We start from the raw sequence: 24,086 nt of genomic DNA, 5'->3' as shown, positions 1-24,086 counted from the left end.
CTGTTAGTGGTTGTCTGTTAGTGGTTGTCTGTTGGCAGTTGGTGGTTGTCTGTTGGCAGTTGGTGGTTGTCTGTTGGTGGTTGTCTGTTAGTGGTTGTCTGTTAGTGGTTGTCTGTTAGTGGTTGTCTGTTGGCAGTTGGTGGTTGTCTGTTGGCAGTTGGTGGTTGTCTGTTGGTGGTTGTCTGTTGGCAGTTAGTGGTTGTCTGTTGGCAGTTGGTGGTTGTCTGTTGGCAGTTGGTGGTTGTCTGTTGGTGGTTGTCTGTTGGCAGTTGGCGGTTGCCTATTGGTGGTTGAAAGTTGTCGGTTGTCCGTTAGTGGTTGAAAGTGGGCGGTTGGCGGTTGTCTGTTGCCAGTTGGCGGTTGTTTGCTGGCGGATGGCGGTTGCCTGTTGGTGGTTGTCTGTTGGCGGTTGCCTGTTGGCGGTTTGTCCGCTGGTGCCGGTCACAGCTCCTGTTTGACGCTTGCTCTCACTCCCGGCTTGTAGATCGGAGAGCGTCGCTTTGGGTCGTCGTCATCACCGTCACTACCGTCACCAGCGCGGTCACCGCCGCCGTTACCACCGTCACCCGCCTCCTTCCTCGCCGTCTCTTGCGGGTAAACCACCACGCACAGCTTCTGTGCGTTGAACGTCATCCACTCTGCACGCAACACAAAGACAAAGGTCCGCCGTGTAGGCTCTAACAGACTGTTGGGGCAAGTGCTGTTAGCGAGTAGCACCAGGTACTCATTTGAGGCTGAATCGACTTAGGGGAGGCCCAGGATCGGTGTAGACACACACACACGTGACACACACACAGACACACACACAACAACAAGTGCCATTCGCCACTAAGTGGTGATGACGTCACCATGGCGCTTGTGCCAGGCCATGTGCACCTTGAGGCTACCACGTGAAGTGTCGAACGCCCGCTGGCAGGAGGTCACGGGGCAGACCCAGCAGGTGCCACGGGTCGACTGACCGAGACGACTGGCTGATGCACCACCTGTGCCCCCTACTGTGCAACTTGCTGTGCTTTAGCCACCCGCTACCACCACCACCCACTCCACCACTACACCACCACCTCTACCACCACCACCCCCCCACCACCACCACGTCCCTCACCCACGAACGCCTCGAAAGCACGTGGCTTGCTCCGCCAGTGCACGCCTGCGTAGTACACGGGCACCCCGGTGAGCATGATGGCGAGCCCCATGCCGCACACCACGGGCTCGGAGATGAGGCTGAAGATGAGCAGGAAGGCCCAGAAGAGGAGGTAGATGACGGGGAAGGCCACGCTGATCTGTGCACACAGAGATACATAGACACACAGAGATACACACAGAGACACACACAGAGACACACAGAAGAGGAGGCAGATGACGGGGAAGGCCACGCTGATCTGTGCACACAGAGATACATAGACACACAGAGATACACACAGAGACACACACAGAGACACACAGAAGAGGAGGTAGATGACGGGGAAGGCCACGCTGATCTGTGCACACAGAGATACATAGACACACAGATACACAGAGACACACACAGAGAGAGACACAGAGAGAGACACACACAGAGACACACAGAAGAGGAGGTAGATGACGGGAAAGGCCACGCTGATCTGTGCACACAGAGATACATAGACACACAGAGATACACACAGAGACACACACAGAGACACACAGAAGAGGAGGTAGATGACGGGGAAGGCCACGCTGATCTGTGCACACAGAGATACATAGACACACAGAGATACACACAGAGACACACACAGAGACACACAGAAGAGGAGGTAGATGACGGGGAAGGCCACGCTGATCTGTGCACACAGAGATACATAGACACAGAGATACACACAGAGACACACACAGAGACACACAGAAGAGGAGGTAGATGACGGGGAAGGCCACGCTGATCTGTGCACACAGAGATACACACAGAGATACACACAGAGACACACACAGAGACACACAGAAGAGGAGGTAGATGACGGGGAAGGCCACGCTGATCTGTGCACACAGAGATACATAGACACACAGAGATACACACAGAGACACACACAGAGAGAGACACAGAGAGAGACACAGAGAGAGACACACACAGAGACACACAGAAGAGGAGGTAGATGACGGGGAAGGCCACGCTGATCTGTGCACACAGAGATACATAGACACACAGAGATACACACAGAGACACACACAGAGACACACAGAAGAGGAGGTAGATGACGGGGAAGGCCACGCTGATCTGTGCACACAGAGATACATAGACACAGAGATATACATAGACACACAGATAGATACATACACACAGACAGAGACACACAGAAGAGGAGGTAGATGACGGGGAAGGCCACGCTGATCTGTGCACACAGAGATACATAGACACAGAGATATACATAGACACACAGATAGATACATACACACAGACAGAGACACACAGAAGAGGAGGTAGATGACGGGGAAGGCCACGCTGATCTGTGCACACAGAGATACATAGACACAGAGATATACATAGACACACAGATAGATACATACACACAGACAGAGACACACAGAAGAGGAGGTAGATGACGGGGAAGGCCACGCTGATCTGTGCACACAGAGATACCTAGACACAGAGATATACATAGACACACAGATAGATACATACACACACACAGAGACACACAGAAGAGGAGGTAGATGATGGGGAAGGCCACGCTGATCTGTGCACACAGAGATACATAGACACACAGAGATACACACAGAGACACACAGAGACACAGAGATACACACAGAGATACACACACAGAGATACACAGAGATACACAGAGATACAGACACAGAGATAGAGACACACAGAGACACACAGAAGAGGAGGTAGATGACGGGGAAGGCCACGCTGATCTGTGCACACAGAGATACATAGACACAGAGATACATAGACACACAGATAGATACATACACACAGACAGAGACACACAGAAGAGGAGGTAGATGACGGGGAAGGCCACGCTGATCTGTGCACACAGAGATACATAGACACACAGATAGATACATACACACACACAGAGATACACACAGAGATACACACAGAGACACACACAGAGACACACACAGAGACACACAGAAGAGGAGGTAGATGACGGGGAAGGCCACGCTGATCTGTGCACACAGAGATACATAGACACACAGAGATACACACAGAGACACACAGAGACACAGAGATACACACAGAGATACACACACACAGAGATACACAGAGATACACAGAGATACAGACACAGAGATAGAGACACACAGAGACACACAGAAGAGGAGGTAGATGACGGGGAAGGCCACGCTGATCTGTGCACACAGAGATACATAGACACACAGATACACAGAGACACACACAGAGAGAGACACAGAGAGAGACACACACAGAGACACACAGAAGAGGAGGTAGATGACGGGGAAGGCCACGCTGATCTGTGCACACAGAGATACATAGACACAGAGATAGATAGAGATACACACAGAGACACACAGAGATACACACACACAGAGATAGAGACACACACAGAGATACATAGACACAGAGATAGATAGAGATACACACAGAGACACACAGAGATACACACACACAGAGATAGAGACACACACAGAGATACATAGACACAGAGATAGATAGAGATACACACAGAGACACACAGAGATACACACACACAGAGATAGAGACACACACAGAGATACATAGACACAGAGATAGATAGAGATACACACAGAGACACACAGAGATACACACACACAGAGATAGAGACACACACAGAGATACATAGACACAGAGATAGATAGAGATACACACAGAGACACACAGAGATACACACACACAGAGATAGAGACACACACAGAGATACAGATACAGACACAGAGACACACACAGAGACACACAGAGATACAGACACACAGAGACACAGAGATACACACACACACAGATACAGAGATACACAGAGATACAGATACAGAGATACAGACACACAGAGACACACACAGAGATAGAGACACACAGAGACACACACACACAGAGACACACACACAGAGACACACAGAGAGATACACAGATACAGACACACACAGAGATAGAGACACACAGAGACACACACACAGAGACACACAGAGACACACACACACAGAGATAGAGACACACACATAGATACATAGACACAGAGATAGATAGAGATACACACAGAGATACACACACACAGAGATAGAGACACACACAGAGATACAGATACAGACACAGAGACACACACAGAGACACACACAGAGATACACACAGAGATACACACAGAGAGAGACACACAGAGACACACACAGACACACACACAGAGACACACACAGAGAGAGACACAGAGAGAGATAGATACAGACACACACAGAGACACACAGAGATACATACACACACAGAGATACACACAGAGATACACACAGAGATACACGCAGAGATACACACACAGAGACACACAGAGAGAGACACACACAGACACACACACAGAGACACACACAGAGAGAGACACAGAGAGAGATAGATACAGACACACACAGAGACACAGAGATAGAGACACAGAGATACACACACACACACACACAGATACACAGAGATACACAGAGATACAGATACAGACATACACAGATATACAGAGACACACACAGACACACACACAGACACACAGAGACACACAGACACACAGAGACACACAGATACAGGCACATATAGATACACACAGATACAGACACACAGATACAGACACACAGACACACAGTGACACACAGATACAGACACAGATAGAGACACACAGATACAGACACACAGATACAGACACACAGAGACACACAGATACAGACACACAGATACAGACACACAGACACACAGTGACACACAGATACAGACACAGATAGAGACACACAGATACAGACACACAGATACAGACACACAGAGACACACAGATACAGACACACAGAGACACACAGATACAGACACACAGATACAGACACACAGATACAGACACACAGACACACAGTGACACACAGATACAGACACAGATACAGACACACAGATACAGACACACAGAGACACACAGATACAGACACACAGATACAGACACACAGACACACACACACACAGACACACAGATACAGACACACAGATACAGACACACAGACACACACACACACAGGCACACAGATACAGACACACAGATACAGACACACAGAGACACACAGATACAGACACACAGAGACACACAGATACAGACACACAGAGACACACAGATACAGACACACAGATACAGACACACAGACACACAGATACACACAGATACAGACACACAGATAGAGACACACAGAGACACGCAGATACAGACACACAGAGACACACAGATACAGACACAGAGAGACACACAGATACAGACACACAGAGACACACAGATACAGACACACAGATACAGACACACAGATACAGACACACAGATACAGACACACAGATACAGACACACAGAGACACACAGATACAGACACACAGAGACACACAGATACAGACACACAGATACAGACACACAGACACACACAGACACACAGATACAGACACACGGTGGCCTGGCCGTGTCAGGGTGACCAGGGTAGCTGTGTCATGGTGACTACGGTGTCCGTGTCAGGGTGCTTGCCGTGTCAGAGTGACCAGGGTAGCTGTGTCAGGGTGACCAGGCTGGCTGTGTCAGGGTGACCAGGCTGGCTGTGTCAGGGTGACCAGGCTAGCTGTGTCAGGGTGACCAGGCTAGCTGTGTCAGGGTGACCAGGTTAGCTGTGTCAGGGTGACCAGGGTGGCTGTGTCAGGGTGACCAGGCTAGCTGTGTCAGGGTGACCAGGCTGGCTGTGTCAGGGTGACCAGGCTAGCTGTGTCAGGGTGACCAGGGTGACCAGGCTAGCTGTGTCAGGGTGACCAGGGTGGCTGTGTGAGGGTGACCAGGGTGACCAGGCTAGCTGTGTCAGGGTGACCAGGGTGGCTGTGTCAGGGTGACCAGGCTAGCTGTGTCAGGGTGACCAGGCTAGCTGTGTCAGGGTGACCAGGGTGACCAGGCTAGCTGTGTCAGGGTGACCAGGGTGGCTGTGTCAGGGTGACCAGGCTGGCTGTGTCAGGGTGACCAGGCTAGCTGTGTCAGGGTGACCAGGGTGGCTGTGTCAGGGTGACCAGGCTGGCTGTGTCAGGGTGACCAGGCTAGCTGTGTCAGGGTGACCAGGCTAGCTGTGTCAGGGTGACCAAGGTGACCAGGCTAGCTGTGTCAGGGTGACCAGGCTAGCTGTGTCAGGGTGACCAGGGTGGCTGTGTCAGGGTGACCAGACTAGCTGTGTCAGGGTGACCAAGGTGACCAGGCTAGCTGTGTCAGGGTGACCAGGGTGACCAGGCTAGCTGTGTCAGGGTGACCAGGCTAGCTGTGTCAGGGTGACCAGAGTGACCAGGCTAGCTGTGTCAGGGTGACCAGGCTAGCTGTGTCAGGGTGACCAGGCTGGCTGTGTCAGGGTGACCAGGCTGGTGGCTGTGTCAGGGTGACCAGGCTGGTGGACGTGTCAGGTTGACTACGGTTGACGTGTCGACCTTGATGGGGCGGTGGAGCTCCGGCTGCCGCCAGCGCAGCACCAGCTGCCCGGCCACCGTCACCCCGTAGAAGAGGTAGTTGATGAAGCCCACGTAGTTGATGAGAGTGTACATGTCACTTGTCAGTAACATCAGTAGCGTGGTGACACACTGTGTGGGGTAGAGAGAGAGAGTGACACATTGTACATGTCACTTGTCAGTTGCATCAGTAGCGTGGTGACACACTGTGTGGGGTAGAGAGAGAGAGTGACACATTGTACATGTCACTTGTCAGTTGCATCAGTAGCGTGGTGACACACTGTGTGGGGTAGAGAGAGAGAGTGACACATTGTACATGTCACTTGTCAGTTGCATCAGTAGCGTGGTGACACACTGTGTGGGGTAGAGAGAGAGAGTGACACATTGTACATGTCACTTGTCAGTAACATCAGTAGCGTGGTGACACACTGTGTGGGGTAGAGAGAGAGTGACACATTGTACATGTCACTTGTCAGTTGCATCAGTAGCGTGGTGACACACTGTGTGGGGTAGAGAGAGAGAGTGACACATTGTACATGTCACTTGTCAGTTGCATCAGTAGCGTGGTGACACACTGTGTGGGGTAGAGAGAGAGAGTGACACATTGTACATGTCACTTGTCAGTTGCATCAGTAGCGTGGTGACACACTGTGTGGGGTAGAGAGAGAGAGTGACACATTGTACATGTCACTTGTCAGTTGCATCAGTAGCGTGGTGACACACTGTGTGGGGTAGGGAGAGAGAGTGACACATTGTACATGTCACTTGTCAGTTGCATCAGTAGCGTGGTGACACACTGTGTGGGGTAGAGAGAGAGAGTGACACATTGTACATGTCACTTGTCAGTTGCATCAGTAGCGTGGTGACACACTGTGTGGGGTAGAGAGAGAGAGTGACACATTGTACATGTCACTTGTCAGTTGCATCAGTAGCGTGGTGACACACTGTGTGGGGTAGGGAGAGAGTGACACATTGTACATGTCACTTGTCAGTTGCATCAGTAGCGTGGTGACACACTGTGTGGGGTAGAGAGAGAGTGTGACACATTGTACATGTCACTTGTCAGTTGCATCAGTAGCGTGGTGACACACTGTGTGGGGTAGAGAGAGAGTGACACATTGTACATGTCACTTGTCAGTTACATCAGTAGCGTGGTGACACACTGTGTGGGGTAGAGAGAGAGTGACACATTGTACATGTCACTTGTCAGTTGCATCAGTAGCGTGGTGACACACTGTGTGGGGTAGAGAGAGAGAGTGACACATTGTACATGTCACTTGTCAGTTGCATCAGTAGCGTGGTGACACACTGTGTGGGGTAGAGAGAGAGAGTGACACATTGTACATGTCACTTGTCAGTTGCATCAGTAGCGTGGTGACACACTGTGTGGGGTAGAGAGAGAGAGTGACACATTGTACATGTCACTTGTCAGTTGCATCAGTAGCGTGGTGACACACTGTGTGGGGTAGAGAGAGAGAGAGACACATTGTACATGTCACTTGTCAGTTGCATCAGTAGCGTGGTGACACACTGTGTGGGGTAGAGAGAGAGTGACACATTGTACATGTCACTTGTCAGTTGCATCAGTAGCGTGGTGACACACTGTGTGGGGTAGGGAGAGAGAGTGACACATTGTACATGTCACTTGTCAGTTGCATCAGTAGCGTGGTGACACACTGTGTGGGGTAGAGAGAGAGAGTGACACATTGTACATGTCACTTGTCAGTTGCATCAGTAGCGTGGTGACACACTGTGTGGGGTAGAGAGAGAGAGTGACACATTGTACATGTCACTTGTCAGTTGCATCAGTAGCGTGGTGACACACTGTGTGGGGTAGGGAGAGAGTGACACATTGTACATGTCACTTGTCAGTAGCATCAGTAGCGTGGTGACACACTGTGTGGGGTAGAGAGAGAGAGTGACACATTGTACATGTCACTTGTCAGTTGCATCAGTAGCGTAGTGACACACTGTGTGGGGTAGAGAGAGAGAGTGACACATTGTACATGTCACTTGTCAGTTGCATCAGTAGCGTGGTGACACACTGTGTGGGGTAGGGAGAGAGTGACACATTGTACATGTCACTTGTCAGTTGCATCAGTAGCGTGGTGACACACTGTGTGGGGTAGAGAGAGAGAGTGACACATTGTACATGTCACTTGTCAGTTGCATCAGTAGCGTGGTGACACACTGTGTGGGGTAGAGAGAGAGAGTGACACATTGTACATGTCACTTGTCAGTTGCATCAGTAGCGTGGTGACACACTGTGTGGGGTAGAGAGAGAGAGTGACACATTGTACATGTCACTTGTCAGTTGCATCAGTAGCGTGGTGACACACTGTGTGGGGTAGAGAGAGAGTGACACATTGTACATGTCACTTGTCAGTTGCATCAGTAGCGTGGTGACACACTGTGTGGGGTAGAGAGAGAGAGTGACACATTGTACATGTCACTTGTCAGTTGCATCAGTAGCGTGGTGACACACTGTGTGGGGTAGAGAGAGAGAGTGACACATTGTACATGTCACTTGTCAGTTGCATCAGTAGCGTGGTGACACACTGTGTGGGGTAGAGAGAGAGTGACACATTGTACATGTCACTTGTCAGTTGCATCAGTAGCGTGGTGACACACTGTGTGGGGTAGGGAGAGAGTGACACATTGTACATGTCACTTGTCAGTTGCATCAGTAGCGTGGTGACACACTGTGTGGGGTAGGGAGAGAGTGACACATTGTACATGTCACTTGTCAGTTGCATCAGTAGCGTGGTGACACACTGTGTGGGGTAGAGAGAGAGAGTGACACATTGTACATGTCACTTGTCAGTTGCATCAGTAGCGTGGTGACACACTGTGTGGGGTAGAGAGAGAGAGTGACACATTGTACATGTCACTTGTCAGTTGCATCAGTAGCGTGGTGACACACTGTGTGGGGTAGAGAGAGAGAGTGACACATTGTACATGTCACTTGTCAGTAACATCAGTAGCGTGGTGACACACTGTGTGGGGTAGAGAGAGAGAGTGACACATTGTACATGTCACTTGTCAGTTGCATCAGTAGCGTGGTGACACACTGTGTGGGGTAGAGAGAGAGAGTGACACATTGTACATGTCACTTGTCAGTTGCATCAGTAGCGTGGTGACACACTGTGTGGGGTAGAGAGAGAGTGACACATTGTACATGTCACTTGTCAGTAACATCAGTAGCGTGGTGACACACTGTGTGGGGTAGAGAGAGAGAGTGACACATTGTACATGTCACTTGTCAGTTGCATCAGTAGCGTGGTGACACACTGTGTGGGGTAGAGAGAGAGAGTGACACATTGTACATGTCACTTGTCAGTTGCATCAGTAGCGTGGTGACACACTGTGTGGGGTAGAGAGAGAGAGTGACACATTGTACATGTCACTTGTCAGTTGCATCAGTAGCGTGGTGACACACTGTGTGGGGTAGAGAGAGAGAGTGACACATTGTACATGTCACTTGTCAGTTGCATCAGTAGCGTGGTGACACACTGTGTGGGGTAGAGAGAGAGAGTGACACATTGTACATGTCACTTGTCAGTTGCATCAGTAGCGTGGTGACACACTGTGTGGGGTAGAGAGAGAGTGACACATTGTACATGTCACTTGTCAGTTGCATCAGTAGCGTGGTGACACACTGTGTGGGGTAGAGAGAGAGAGTGACACATTGTACATGTCACTTGTCAGTTGCATCAGTAGCGTGGTGACACACTGTGTAGTGTATAGTAGTGTATAGTGTAGTGTATAATAGTGTAGTGTGGTGTGTAGTGTATAGTGTAGTGTATAGTGTAGTGCATAGTGTAGTGTATAGTGTAGTGTATAGTGTAGTGTGTAGTGTATAGTGTAGTGTATAGTAGTGTAGTGTATAGTGTAGTGTATAGTGTAGTATATAGTGTAGTGTAGTGTATAGTGTATAGTGTAGTCTATAGTGTAGTGTGTAGTGTATAGTGTAGTGTATAGTATAGTGTATAGTGTATAGTAGTGTATAGTGAAGTGTATAGTGTAGTGTATAGTGTAGTGTATAGTAGTGTATAGTGTATAGTAGTGTATAGTGTAGTGTATAGTGTAGTGTATAGTGTAGTGTATAGTAGTGTATAGTGTAGTGTATAGTGTAGTGTATAGTGTAGTGTATAGTATAGTGTATAGTGTAGTGTATAGTGTAGTGTATAGTGTAGTGTATAGTGTAGTGTATAGTGTAGTGTATAGTGTAGTGTATAATGTAGTGTATAGTGTAGTGTGTAGTGTAGTGTGTAGTGTAGTGTATAGTATATAGTGTAGTGTATAATGTAGTGTAGTATATAGTGTAGTGTATAGTGTAGTATATAGTGTAGTGTTTAGTGTATAGTGTAGTGTATAGTGTAGTGTATAGTGTAGTGTATAGTGTATAGTATAGTGTAGTGTATAGTGTAGTGTATAGTGTATAGTGTAGTGTATAGTGTAGTGTGTAGTGTAGTGTGTAGTGTATAGTGTAGTGTATAGTGTAGTGTATAGTGTAGTATATAGTGTAGTGTATAGTGTAGTATATAGTGTAGTGTATAGTGTAGTGTGTAGTGTATAATGTAGTGTATAGTGTAGTGTATAGTGTAGTATATAGTGTAGTGTATAGTGTAGTGTATAGTGTATAGTGTAGTGTTTAGTGTAGTGTGTAGTGTATAATGTAGTGTATAGTGTATAATGTAGTGTATAGTGTATAATGTAGTGTATAGTGTATAATGTAGTATATAGTGTAGTGTATAGTGTAGTGTATAATGTAGTGTATAGTATAGTGTGTAGTGTATAGTGTAGTGTAGTGGCACTCACGGTGAAGAGGAGTGCTGGGATGGGGGTGCATCTCTGCACGTGGATCATGGCCAGCAGGCTGGGGAGGTGACCCTCGCGGGCACCCGCGAAAAATAACCTGCGGGGAGGAGAGGGGGGGGGGGGTGAGGGGGGGTGAGGGGGGTGAGGGGGGTGACTGGGTGAGGAGGAGAGGGGGGGGGTTAGGGGGGGTGAGGGGGGTGAGGGGGGTGAGGAGGTGGGGAGGAGAGGGGGGGGGTTAGGGGGGGTGAGGGGGGTGAGGGGGGTGAGGAGGTGGGGAGGAGAGGGGGGGGGTGAGGGGGGGTGAGGGGGGTGAGGGGGGTGAGGAGGTGGGGAGGAGAGGGGGGGGGTTAGGGGGGGTGAGGGGGGTGAGGGGGGTGAGGAGGTGGGGAGGAGAGGGGGGGGGTTAGGGGGGGTGAGGGGGGTGAGGGGGGTGATGAGGTGGGGAGGAGAGGGGGGGGGTGAGGGGGGTGAGGGGGGTGAGGAGGTGGGGAGGAGAGGGGGGGGGTTAGGGGGGGTGAGGGGGGTGAGGGGGGTGAGGAGGTGGGGAGGAGAGGGGGGGGGTTAGGGGGGGTGAGGGGGGTGAGGGGGGTGAGGAGGTGGGGAGGAGAGGGGGGGGGTGAGGGGGGGTGAGGAGGTGGGGAGGAGAGGGGGGGGGGGGTGAGGGGGGTGAGTGGGTGAGGGGGGAGAGTGGGTGAGGGGGGGGGGTGAGTGGGTGAGGGGGGTGAGGGGGGTGAGGAGGTGGGGAGGAGAGGGGGGGGTGAGTGGGTGAGGGGGGGGGGGTGAGGGGGTGAGGAGGGGGGTGAGTGGGTGAGGGGGGGGTGAGGAGGTGAGGGGGGGGTGAGGGGGTGAGGTGAGGAGGGGGGTGAGTGGGTGAGGGGGTGGGGGGGTGAGTGGGTGAGTGGGTGAGTGGGTGAGGAGGGGGGTGAGTGGGTGAGTGGGTGAGTGGGTGAGGTGAGGGGGGGTGAGTGGGTGAGTAGGGGGGTGAGTGGGTGAGTGGGTGAGTGGGTGAGGTGAGGGGGTGAGGGGGTGAGGAGGGGGGTGAGTGGGTGAGGAGGTGAGGGGGGTGAGTGGGTGAGTGGGTGAGTGGGTGAGGTGAGGGGGGGTGAGTGGGTGAGTGGGGTGAGTGGGTGAGGGGGGTGAGGAGGTGGGGAGGAGAGGGGGGGGTGAGTGGGTGAGTGGGTGAGTGGGTGAGGTGAGGGGGGGTGAGTGGGTGAGTGGGGTGAGTGGGTGAGGGGGGTGAGGAGGTGGGGAGGAGAGGGGGGGGTGAGTGGGTGAGTGGGTGAGTGGGTGAGGTGAGGGGGGGGTGAGTGGGTGAGTGGGGTGAGTGGGTGAGGGGGGTGAGGAGGTGGGGAGGAGAGGGGGGGGGGTGAGTGGGTGAGTGGGTGAGTGGGTGAGGTGAGGGGGGTGAGTGGGTGAGTGGGGTGAGTGGGTGAGGGGGGTGAGGAGGTGGGGAGGAGAGGGGGGGGTGAGTGGGTGAGTGGGTGAGTGGGTGAGGGGGTGGGGGGGTGAGTGGGTGAGTGGGTGAGTAGGGGGGTGAGTGGGTGAGTAGGGGGGTGAGTGGGGTGAGTGGGTGAGTGGGTGAGGAGGGGGGTGAGTGGGTGAGGGGGGTGAGTGGGTGAGGTGAGGGGGGTGAGTGGGTGAGTGGGTGAGGTGAGGGGGGGTGAGTGGGTGAGGGGTGTCACCTGGAGGAGGTGAGGGGGGTGAGTGGGTGAGTAGGGGGGTGAGTGGGGTGAGTGGGTGAGTGGGTGAGGGGTGTCACCTGGAGGAGGTGAGTGGGTGAGTGGGTGAGGTGGGGGGGTGAGTGGGGTGAGTGGGTGAGTGGGTGAGGGGTGTCACCTGGAGGAGGTGAGGGGGGTGAGTGGGTGAGTAGGGGGGTGAGTGGGGTGAGTGGGTGAGTGGGTGAGGGGTGTCACCTGGAGGAGGTGAGTGGGTGAGTGGGTGAGGTGGGGGGGTGAGTGGGGTGAGTGGGTGAGTGGGTGAGGGGTGTCACCTGGAGGAGGTGAGGGGGGTGAGTGGGTGAGTAGGGGGGTGAGTGGGTGAGTGGGGTGAGTGGGTGAGGGGGGTGAGGAGGTGGGGAGGAGAGGGGGGGGTGAGTGGGTGAGTGGGTGAGTGGGTGAGGTGAGGGGGGGTGAGTGGGTGAGTGGGGTGAGTGGGTGAGGGGGGTGAGGAGGTGGGGAGGAGAGGGGGGGGGGTGAGTGGGTGAGTGGGTGAGTGGGTGAGGTGAGGGGGGGTGAGTGGGTGAGTGGGGTGAGTGGGTGAGGGGGGTGAGGAGGTGGGGAGGAGAGGGGGGGGTGAGTGGGTGAGTGGGTGAGGTGAGGGGGGGTGAGTGGGTGAGTGGGGTGAGTGGGTGAGGGGGGTGAGGAGGTGGGGAGGAGAGGGGGGGGTGAGTGGGTGAGTGGGTGAGTGGGTGAGGGGGTGGGGGGGTGAGTGGGTGAGTGGGTGAGTAGGGGGGTGAGTGGGTGAGTAGGGGGGTGAGTGGGGTGAGTGGGTGAGTGGGTGAGGAGGGGGGTGAGTGGGTGAGGGGGGGTGAGTGGGTGAGGTGAGGGGGGTGAGTGGGTGAGTGGGTGAGTGGGTGAGGTGAGGGGGGGTGAGTGGGTGAGGGGTGTCACCTGGAGGAGGTGAGGGGGGTGAGTGGGTGAGTAGGGGGGTGAGTGGGGTGAGTGGGTGAGTGGGTGAGGGGTGTCACCTGGAGGAGGTGAGGGGGGTGAGTGGGTGAGTAGGGGGGTGAGTGGGTGAGTGGGGTGAGTGGGTGAGGGGGGTGAGGAGGTGGGGAGGAGAGGGGGGGGTGAGTGGGTGAGTGGGTGAGGTGAGGGGGGGTGAGTGGGTGAGTGGGGTGAGTGGGTGAGGGGGGTGAGGAGGTGGGGAGGAGAGGGGGGGGGTGAGTGGGTGAGTGGGTGAGTGGGTGAGGTGAGGGGGGGTGAGTGGGTGAGTGGGGTGAGTGGGTGAGGGGGGTGAGGAGGTGGGGAGGAGAGGGGGGGGGTGAGTGGGTGAGTGGGTGAGTGGGTGAGGTGAGGGGGGGTGAGTGGGTGAGTGGGGTGAGTGGGTGAGGGGGGTGAGGAGGTGGGGAGGAGAGGGGGGGGTGAGTGGGTGAGTGGGTGAGTGGGTGAGTAGGGGGGTGAGTGGGGTGAGTGGGTGAGTGGGTGAGGAGGGGGGTGAGTGGGTGAGGGGGGTGAGTGGGTGAGGTGAGGGGGGTGAGTGGGTGAGTGGGTGAGTGGGTGAGGTGAGGGGGGGTGAGTGGGTGAGGGGTGTCACCTGGAGGAGGTGAGGGGGGTGAGTGGGTGAGTAGGGGGGTGAGTGGGGTGAGTGGGTGAGTGGGTGAGGGGTGTCACCTGGAGGAGGTGAGTGGGTGAGTGGGTGAGTAGGGGGGTGAGTGGGTGAGTGGGGTGAGTGGGTGAGGGGGGTGAGGAGGTGGGGAGGAGAGGGGGGGTGAGTGGGTGAGTGGGTGAGTGGGTGAGGTGAGGGGGGGTGAGTGGGTGAGTGGGGTGAGTGGGTGAGGGGGGTGAGGAGGTGGGGAGGAGAGGGGGGGGTGAGTGGGTGAGTAGGGGGGTGAGTGAGGTGAGGGGGTGAGGGGGTGAGGGGGTGAGTGGGTGAGGGGTGTCACCTGGAGGAGGTGAGGGGGGTGAGTGGGTGAGTAGGGGGGTGAGTGGGGTGAGTGGGTGAGTGGGTGAGTAGGGGGGTGAGTGGGGTGAGTGGGTGAGTGGGTGAGGGGTGTCACCTGGAGGAGGTGAGGGGGGTGAGTGGGTGAGTAGGGGGGTGAGTGGGTGAGTGGGTGAGTAGGGGGGTGAGTGGGGTGAGTGGGTGAGTGGGTGAGTAGGGGGGTGAGTGGGTGAGGGGGTGAGTGGGTGAGGGGGTGAGTAGGGGGGTGAGTGGGTGAGGGGGTGAGTGGGTGAGTGGGTGAGTAGGGGGGTGAGTGGGTGAGGGGGGTGAGTGGGTGAGGAGGGGGGTGAGGGGGTGAGGAGGGGGGTGAGTGGGTGAGTGGGTGAGGAGGGTGAGGGGGGTGAGTGGGTGAGTGGGTGAGGAGGGGGGGGGTGAGTGGGTGAGGTGAGGGGGGTGAGTGGGTGAGTGGGTGAGTGGGTGAGTAGGGGGGTGAGTGGGTGAGTGGGTGAGTAGGGGGGTGAGTGGGTGAGTAGGGGGGTGAGTGGGGTGAGTGGGTGAGTGGGTGAGTGGGTGAGGTGAGGGGGGATGAGTGGGTGAGTGGGTGAGGTGAGGGGGGGTGAGGGGGTGAGGGGTGTCACCTGGAGGAGGTGAAGAGTGAACCGTTGACTCCTCCGAAGGTGGACAGCGCGACAGAGATGGGCATCACCCACGACATCACCCCCAGCAGCTTGTTGCCGAACGTCTGGGACGACACGAGGAGACGCGGGGGAGACACAGAGACACGGAGACACGGGTGAGACACAGAGACACGGGGAGAGTGAGACACAGAGACACGGGGGAGACACGGGGAGAGTGAGACACAGAGACACGGGGAGAGTGAGACACAGAGACACGGGGGAGACACGGGGAGAGTGAGACACAGAGACACGGGGGAGACACGGGGGAGACACGGGGAGAGTGAGACACAGAGACACGGGGAGAGTGAGACACAGAGACACGGGGGAGACACGGGGAGAGTGAGACACAGAGACACGGGGAGAGTGAGACACGGGGGAGACACGGGGAGAGTGAGACACGGGGACACGGGGAGAGTGAGACACGGGGAGAGTGAGACACGGGGACACGGGGAGAGTGAGACACGGGGACACGGGGAGAGTGAGACACGGGGAGAGTGAGACACGGGGACACGGGGAGAGTGAGACACGGGGACACGGGGAGAGTGAGACACGGGGACACGGGGAGAGTGAGACACGGGGACACGGGGAGAGTGAGACACGGGGACACGGGGAGAGTGAGACACGGGGACACGGGGAGAGTGAGACACGGGGACACGGGGAGAGTGAGACACGGGGAGAGTGAGACACAGAGACACGGGGAGAGTGAGACACGGGGAGAGTGAGACACGGGGACACGGGGAGAGTGAGACACGGGGACACGGGGAGAGTGAGACACGGGGACACGGGGAGAGTGAGACACTGAGACACGGGGAGAGTGAGACACGGGGACACGGGGAGAGTGAGACACGGGGAGAGTGAGACACGGGGACACGGGGAGAGTGAGACACGGGGACACGGGGAGAGTGAGACACGGGGACACGGGGAGAGTGAGACACGGGGACACGGGGAGAGTGAGACACTGAGACACGGGGAGAGTGAGACACGGGGACACGGGGAGAGTGAGACACGGGGAGAGTGAGACACGGGGACACGGGGAGAGTGAGACACGGGGACACGGGGAGAGTGAGACACGGGGACACGGGGAGAGTGAGACACGGGGACACGGGGAGAGTGAGACACGGGGAGAGTGAGACACGGGGACATGGGGAGAGTGAGACACGGGGAGAGTGAGACACGGGGGAGACACGGGGAGAGTGAGACACGGGGGAGACACGGGGAGAGTGAGACACGGGGACACGGGGAGAGTGAGACACGGGGACACGGAGACACGGGGAGAGTGAGACACGTCTCTCTCCGCGTGTCTCTCTCCGCGTGTCTCTCTCCACGTGTCTCTCTCTGCGTCTCTCCGCGTGTCTCTCTCCGTGTGTCTCTCTCGGTGTGTCTCTCTCTGTGTCTCTCTCTGTGTCTCTGTGTCTCTCTCTCTGTGTCTCTCTCCGTGTCTCTCTGCGTGTCTCTTTCTGAGTGTCTCTCTCTGAGTGTCTCTCTCTGAGTGTCTCTCTCTGAGTGTCTCTCTCTCTGTGTCTCTCTGTGTGTCTCTCTCTGTGCGTCTCTCTCTGTGTCTCTCTGTGTGTCTCTCTCTGAGTGTCTCTCTCTGAGTGTCTCTCTCTGAGTGTCTCTCTCTCTGTGTCTCTGTGTCTCTCTCTGAGTGTCTCTCTCTGAGTGTCTCTCTCTCTCTCTCTCTGTGTCTCTGTGTCTCTCTCTGAGTGTCTCTCTCTCTGTGTCTCTCTCTGTGTCTCTCTGTCTCTCTCTGTGTCTCTCTCTCTGTGTCTCTGTGTCTCTGTGTCTCTCTCTGAGTGTCTCTCTCTCTGTGTCTCTCTGTGTGTCTCTCTCTGTGCGTCTCTCTCTGTGTCTCTCTCTGTGTCTCTGTGTCTCTCTCTGAGTGTCTCTGAGTGTCTCTCTCTGAGTGTCTCTCTCTGAGTGTCTCTCTCTGTGTCTCTCTCTGAGTGTCTCTCTCTGAGTGTCTCTCTCTGAGTGTCTCTCTCTGAGTGTCTCTCTCTGAGTGTCTCTCTCTGAGTGTCTCTCTCTGAGTGTCTCTCTCTGAGTGTCTCTCTCTGAGTGTCTCTCTCTGAGTGTCTCTCTCTCTCTGTGTCTCTCTCTGAGTGTCTCTCTCTGAGTGTCTCTCTCTGAGTGTCTCTCTCTGTGTCTCTGTGTCTCTCTCTGAGTGTCTCTCTCTGAGTGTCTCTCTCTCTCTGTGTCTCTCTCTGAGTGTCTCTCTCTGAGTGTCTCTCTCTGTCTCTCTCTCTCTGTGTCTCTGTGTGTCTCTGTGTCTCTCTCTCTCTCTGTGTCTCTCTCTCTCTCTCTGTGTCTCTCTGCGTGTCTCTCTCTCTGTGTCTCTCTCTCTCTGTGTCTCTCTGCGTGTCTCTCTCTCTGTGTCTCTCTCTCTCTGTGTCTCTCTGCGTGTCTCTCTCTGTGTCTCTCTCTCTGTGTCTCTCTGCGTGTCTCTCTCTCTGCGTCTCTCTCTCTGCGTCTCTCTCTCTGTCTCTCTGTGTCTCTCTCTGTGTGTCTCTGTGTCTCTCTCTCTCTCTGTGTCTCTCTCTCTCTGTGTCTCTCTCTCTGTGTCTCTCTGCGTGTCTCTCTCTCTGCGTCTCTCTCTCTGCGTCTCTCTCTCTGTCTCTCTGTGTCTCTCTCTGTGTGTCTCTGTGTCTCTCTCTCTCTCTGTGTCTCTCTCTCTCTGTGTCTCTCTCTCTGTGTCTCTCTGCGTGTCTCTCTCTCTGCGTCTCTCTCTCTGTCTCTCTCTCTCTCTGTGTCTCTCTGCGTGTCTCTCTCTCTGCGTCTCTCTCTCTGTCTCTCTCTCTCTCTGTGTCTCTCTGCGTGTCTCTCTCTCTGCGTGTCTCTCTCTCTGTGTCTCTCTGCGTGTCTCTCTCTCTCTGTGTCTCTCTGCGTGTCTCTCTCTCTCTGTGTCTCTCTGCGTGTCTCTCTCTCTGTGTGTGCTGGTCACCACTGCGACTGCGTTGGACTCTAGGAGCTCTGCGGGTGACATGGCCGTCACGTAGGCGATGTTGGCCAACACGTAGACGAACGTCACCACGGGGATCGAGATGAAGATCGCCAGCGGGAGATTCCTGCAACACGGGGGGGGGGGGGAGGGAGATGTTGACTACCTCGCCCGGTCTACAGGAGGTCGTGGGTTCAATCCCAGACCCTGAGAGATGTTGACTACCTCGCCCGGTACACAGGAGGTCGTGGGTTCAATCGCAGACCCTGAGAGATGTTGACCACCTCGCCCGGTACACAGGAGGTCGTGGGTTCAATCCCAGACACTGAGAGATGTTGACTACCTCGCCCGGTACACAGGAGGTCGTGGGTTCAATCCCAGACCCTGAGAGATGTTGACTACCTCGCCCGGTACACAGGAGGTCGTGGGTTCATTCCCAGACCCTGAGAGATGTTGACCACCTCGCCCGGTACACAGGAGGTCGTGGGTTCAATCCCAGACCCTGAGAGATGTTGACTACCTCGCCCGGTACACAGGAGGTCGTGGGTTCAATCCCAGACCCTGAGAGATGTTGACTACCTCGCCTGGTACACAGGAGGTTGTGGGTTCAATCCCAGACCCTGAGAGATGTTGACTACCTCGCCTGGTACACAGGAGGTCGTGGGTTCAATCCCAGACCCTGAGAGATGTTGACTACCTCGCCCGGTACACAGGAGGTCGTGGGTTCAATCCCAGACCCTGAGAGATGTTGACTACCTCGCCTGGTACACAGGAGGTCGTGGGTTCAATCCCAGACCCTGAGAGATGTTGACTACCTCGCCTGGTCTACAGGAGGTCGTGGGTTCAATCCCAGACCCTGAGAGATGTTGACTACCTCGCCTGGTACACAGGAGGTCGTGGGTTCAATCCCAGACCCTGAGAGATGTTGACCACCTCGCCTGGTACGCAGGAGGTCGTGGGTTCCATCCCAGACCCTGAGAGATGTTGACCACCTCGCCTGGTACACAGGAGGTCGTGGGTTCAATCCCAGACCCTGAGAGATGTTGACCACCTCGCCCGGTACACAGGAGGTCGTGGGTTCAATCCCAGACCCTGAGAGATGTTGACTACCTCGCCTGGTCTACAGGAGGGCGTGGGTTCAATCCCAGACCCTGAGAGATGTTGACTACCTCGCCTGGTCTACAGGAGGTCGTGGGTTCAATCCCAGACCCTGAGAGATGTTGACTACCTCGCCTGGTACACAGGAGGTCGTGGGTTCAATCCCAGACCCTGAGAGATGTTGACCACCTCGCCCGGTACACAGGAGGTCGTGGGTTCAATCCCAGACCCTGAGAGATGTTGACTACCTCGCCTGGTACACAGGAGGTCGTGGGTTCAATCCCAGACCCTGAGAGATGTTGACTACCTCGCCTGGTACGCAGGAGGTCGTGGGTTCAATCCCAGACCCTGAGAGATGTTGACTACCTCGCCTGGTACACAGGAGGTCGTGGGTTCAATCCCAGACCCTGAGAGATGTTGACCACCTCGCCTGGTACGCAGGAGGTCGTGGGTTCAATCCCAGACCCTGAGAGATGTTGACCACCTCGCCTGGTACGCAGGAGGTCGTGGGTTCAATCCCAGACCCTGAGAGATGTTGACCACCTCGCCCGGTACACAGGAGGTCGTGGGTTCAATCCCAGACCCTGAGAGATGTTGACCACCTCGCCTGGTACACAGGAGGTCGTGGGTTCAATCCCAGACCCTGAGAGATGTTGACTACCTCGCCCGGTACACAGGAGGTCGTGGGTTCAATCCCAGACCCTGAGAGATGTTGACTACCTCGCCTGGTCTACAGGAGGTCGTGGGTTCAATCCCAGACCCTGAGAGATGTTGACTACCTCGCCCGGTACACAGGAGGTCGTGGGTTCAATCGCAGACCCTGAGAGATGTTGACCACCTCGCCTGGTCTACAGGAGGGCGTGGGTTCAATCCCAGACCCTGAGAGATGTTGACCACCTCGCCTGGTACACAGGAGGTCGTGGGTTCAATCCCAGACACTGGGAGATGTTGACCACCTCGCCTGGTACACAGGAGGTCGTGGGTTCCATCCCAAACACTGGGAGATGTTGACTACCTCGCCTGGTACACAGGAGGTCGTGGGTTCAATCCCAGACCCTGAGAGATGTTGACTACCTCGCCCGGTACACAGGAGGTCGTGGGTTCAATCCCAGACCCTGAGAGATGTTGACTACCTCGCCCGGTACACAGGAGGTCGTGGGTTCAATCCCAGACCCTGAGAGATGTTGACTACCTCGCCTGGTACACAGGAGGTCGTGGGTTCAATCCCAGACCCTGAGAGATGTTGACTACCTCGCCTGGTACACAGGAGGTCGTGGGTTCAATCCCAGACCCTGAGAGATGTTGACGACCTCGCCTGGTCTACAGGAGGGCGTGGGTTCAATCCCAGACCCTGAGAGATGTTGACTACCTCGCCCGGTACACAGGAGGTCGTGGGTTCAATCCCAGACCCTGAGAGATGTTGACCACCTCGCCTGGTACACAGGAGGTCGTGGGTTCAATCCCAGACCCTGAGAGATGTTGACTACCTCGCCCGGTACACAGGAGGTCGTGGGTTCAATCCCAGACACTGAGAGATGTTGACTACCTCGCCTGGTACACAGGAGGTCGTGGGTTCAATCCCAGACACTGGGAGATGTTGACTACCTCGCCTGGTACGCAGGAGGTCGTGGGTTCAATCCCAGACCCTGAGAGATGTTGACTACCTCGCCCGGTACACAGGAGGTCGTGGGTTCAATCCCAGACCCTGAGAGATGTTGACTACCTCGCCCGGTACACAGGAGGTCGTGGGTTTAATCCCAGACCCTGAGAGATGTTGACTACCTCGCCTGGTACACAGGAGGTCGTGGGTTCAATCCCAGACCCTGAGAGATGTTGACCACCTCGCCTGGTACACAGGAGGTCGTGGGTTCAATCCCAGACCCTGAGAGATGTTGACCACCTCGCCTGGTCTACAGGAGGTCGTGGGTTCAATCCCAGACACTGGGAGATGTTGACCACCTCGCCTGGTACACAGGAGGTCGTGGGTTCAATCCCAAACCCTGAGAGATGTTGACCACCTCGCCTGGTCTACAGGAGGTCGTGGGTTCAATCCCAGACCCTGAGAGATGTTGACCACCTCGCCTGGTACACAGGAGGTCGTGGGTTCAATCCCAGACCCTGAGAGATGTTGACCACCTCGCCTGGTACACAGGAGGTCGTGGGTTCAATCCCAGACCCTGAGAGATGTTGACCACCTCGCCTGGTACACAGGAGGTCGTGGGTTCAATCCCAGACCCTGAGAGATGTTGACCACCTCGCCTGGTACACAGGAGGTCGTGGGTTCAATCCCAGACCCTGAGAGATGTTGACCACCTCGCCTGGTACACAGGAGGTCGTGGGTTCGATGCCAACCCTGACGATGTCTGGGTGTCTCTTTCAAGGGGTTAATAATGGCCGTGTTGGAGACACTGAGATCCTGGGTTCAAACCCTGGGTCTGGGTGTCTCTCTCTCTCAGGGGGTTCACGATGGCCGTGTCGGAGACACTGAGAGGCTGGGTTCAAGCCCTGGGTCTGGGTGTCTCTCTCTCTCAGGGGGTTCACGATGGCCGTGTCAGAGACACTGGGAGCCTGGGTTCAAGCCCTGGGTCTGGGTGTTCCTCTCTCTCTATCAGGGGGTTCACGATGGCCGTGTGGGAGCCCCCGTCACCTGTAGGGGTTGACCAGCTCCTCGGTGACGTAGTTGAGGAAGTTCCAGCCCCCGTATGCAAATGAGCCCTGGAGGAAGGCCAAAGCGATGAGGCCTACTGTAGGCTCCTGCCAGGCCTCAAACGCATTCTGGGGCTCCAGCCAATAGGGATTCACCTACACACACACACACACAGCCAATAGGATTCACCTACACACACACACACAGACAATAGGATTCACACACACACACAGACAATAGTATTCACCTACACACACACACACACGCAGACAATAGGATTCACCTACACACACACACACAGACAATAGCATTCACCTACACACACACGCAGACAATAGCATTCACCTACACACACACAGCCAATACATGTGCATGTGTGTATACGTGTATGCGTGCGTGTGCGCTTGCTAGGGGCTCTTGCCCTTCCAGCCCGCCGCAGGCTACCTGGGGCAGCTCTATATGTGGCTGTGTGTATTTGTACAGTGTGTGTGTGTGTGTGTATTGACCTGGTCAAGGCCTATGATGCCATCAGTAGGCCTGGGCTCTGGGTTGTTCTTCGTGCTTTCGGAGTCCCTGACCCTCTGCTCACGATCATTAAGGACCTTCATGATGGTGAGCGGGCCCCGGGTAAAACTACGTGACCGGGAGACGGAGCCATTCCCTGTACACCTTGGGGTGCGACAGGGATGTCCTCTGGCTCCCACGTTATTCGACATCATCTTTGTCCACGTAGTTCGAGAAGCTGTCCATGGCTGTACCGGAGGAATGTCCGTCCGGTACAGATACAACGGGAGGCTGATCGATGCCCGGGTGCGGTCAAGGGATGGCTCCCTATTGGTCAACCACGTTATGTATGCCGATGATCTGGTAATTGCTGCTCACTCAGAGGAGGAGTTGGAGGCGCTGCTGCTGAACCGGGAGTTTGCCACTAAGAGTTGGAGACTTACCATCAGCCCCATCAAAACTAAGCACCTGCCTGGGTATTTTGTAACATCAGCCACTCCACCCCCCACAACTGCCAATTGTTGAAGTTTGTGGAGAGAGTGGAGAGTTTCCTATACCTGGGCAGTGTGCTCATGACCGGCTCCGGTTTAACAGCAGAGGTCTCACTCAGAATCAGTCGAGCGGGCAATATCTTTTCATCGGTTGCGTAACGCTGTGTGGAAGCTACCTGGTCTGTCACTCCGCACGAAGCTTCGGGTCTTCTCGGCCACGGTCACGCCCTCCGTTATCTACGCTTGCGAAACGTGGACCCTCGCCGGTTATAAACATTTAGGCTGGCCTGCCTACGATCCATCCTGGGTTTAACCTGCGGGCTTGGATTGTGTGAGGAGCTCACAAATCCTTGAAAGATCTGGACAAAGTCCCATCGGTGAGCTCCTCCGGCAGGCAAGGCTGCGTTGGCTGGGTCATGTAGCCGGCATGCCCAGCCAACATATGCCTAAACAGCTTTTGTTTGGCCGGATCGAGGGGGCTAAACGGGAGATGGAGTGATGTGGTACGGGAGGACGTGGAGCTGAGTGAGTGGGTGAGTGTGTGAGTGACACGGGCTAGAGAAGAGATGGAGTGATGTGGTACAGGAGGCACGGGCTAGAGAAGAGATGGAGTGATGTGGTACAGGAGGACGTGGAGCTGAGTGGACTTGCCGATGACTGGTACCAGCGGTGTCAAGATCGGCCTCAGTGGAGGAGGCTCGTG

General features: G+C 55.1%; 1 protein-coding gene across 1 annotated transcript in view; it reads right to left on the bottom strand.

Annotated features, from left to right (window-relative positions):
• Positions 1-207: 207 nt before the first annotated feature.
• LOC144952812 (large neutral amino acids transporter small subunit 2-like) overlaps positions 208-24,086 on the bottom strand; it is a 50,632-nt gene continuing 26,753 nt past the window's right edge. Inside the window, exons 6-13 of the mRNA XM_078883280.1 lie at positions 23,147-23,183; positions 22,389-22,543; positions 18,647-18,770; positions 15,670-15,773; positions 11,435-11,531; positions 6,596-6,745; positions 1,103-1,280; positions 208-638 (exon numbers count right to left, since the gene is read on the bottom strand). Coding sequence (XP_078739406.1) covers positions 442-638; positions 1,103-1,280; positions 6,596-6,745; positions 11,435-11,531; positions 15,670-15,773; positions 18,647-18,770; positions 22,389-22,543; positions 23,147-23,183 — 1,042 coding nt within the window. The 3' untranslated portion in view covers positions 208-441. The remainder of the gene's footprint in view (positions 639-1,102; positions 1,281-6,595; positions 6,746-11,434; positions 11,532-15,669; positions 15,774-18,646; positions 18,771-22,388; positions 22,544-23,146; positions 23,184-24,086) is intronic.

Source organism: Lampetra fluviatilis, chromosome 70 (assembly GCF_964198595.1).
Source record: "Lampetra fluviatilis chromosome 70, kcLamFluv1.1, whole genome shotgun sequence".
Classification (NCBI taxonomy): Eukaryota; Metazoa; Chordata; class Hyperoartia; order Petromyzontiformes; family Petromyzontidae; genus Lampetra; species Lampetra fluviatilis.
Note: the sequence above shows the minus strand (reverse complement) of the source record. Positions and strands in the feature narration are given on the sequence as shown.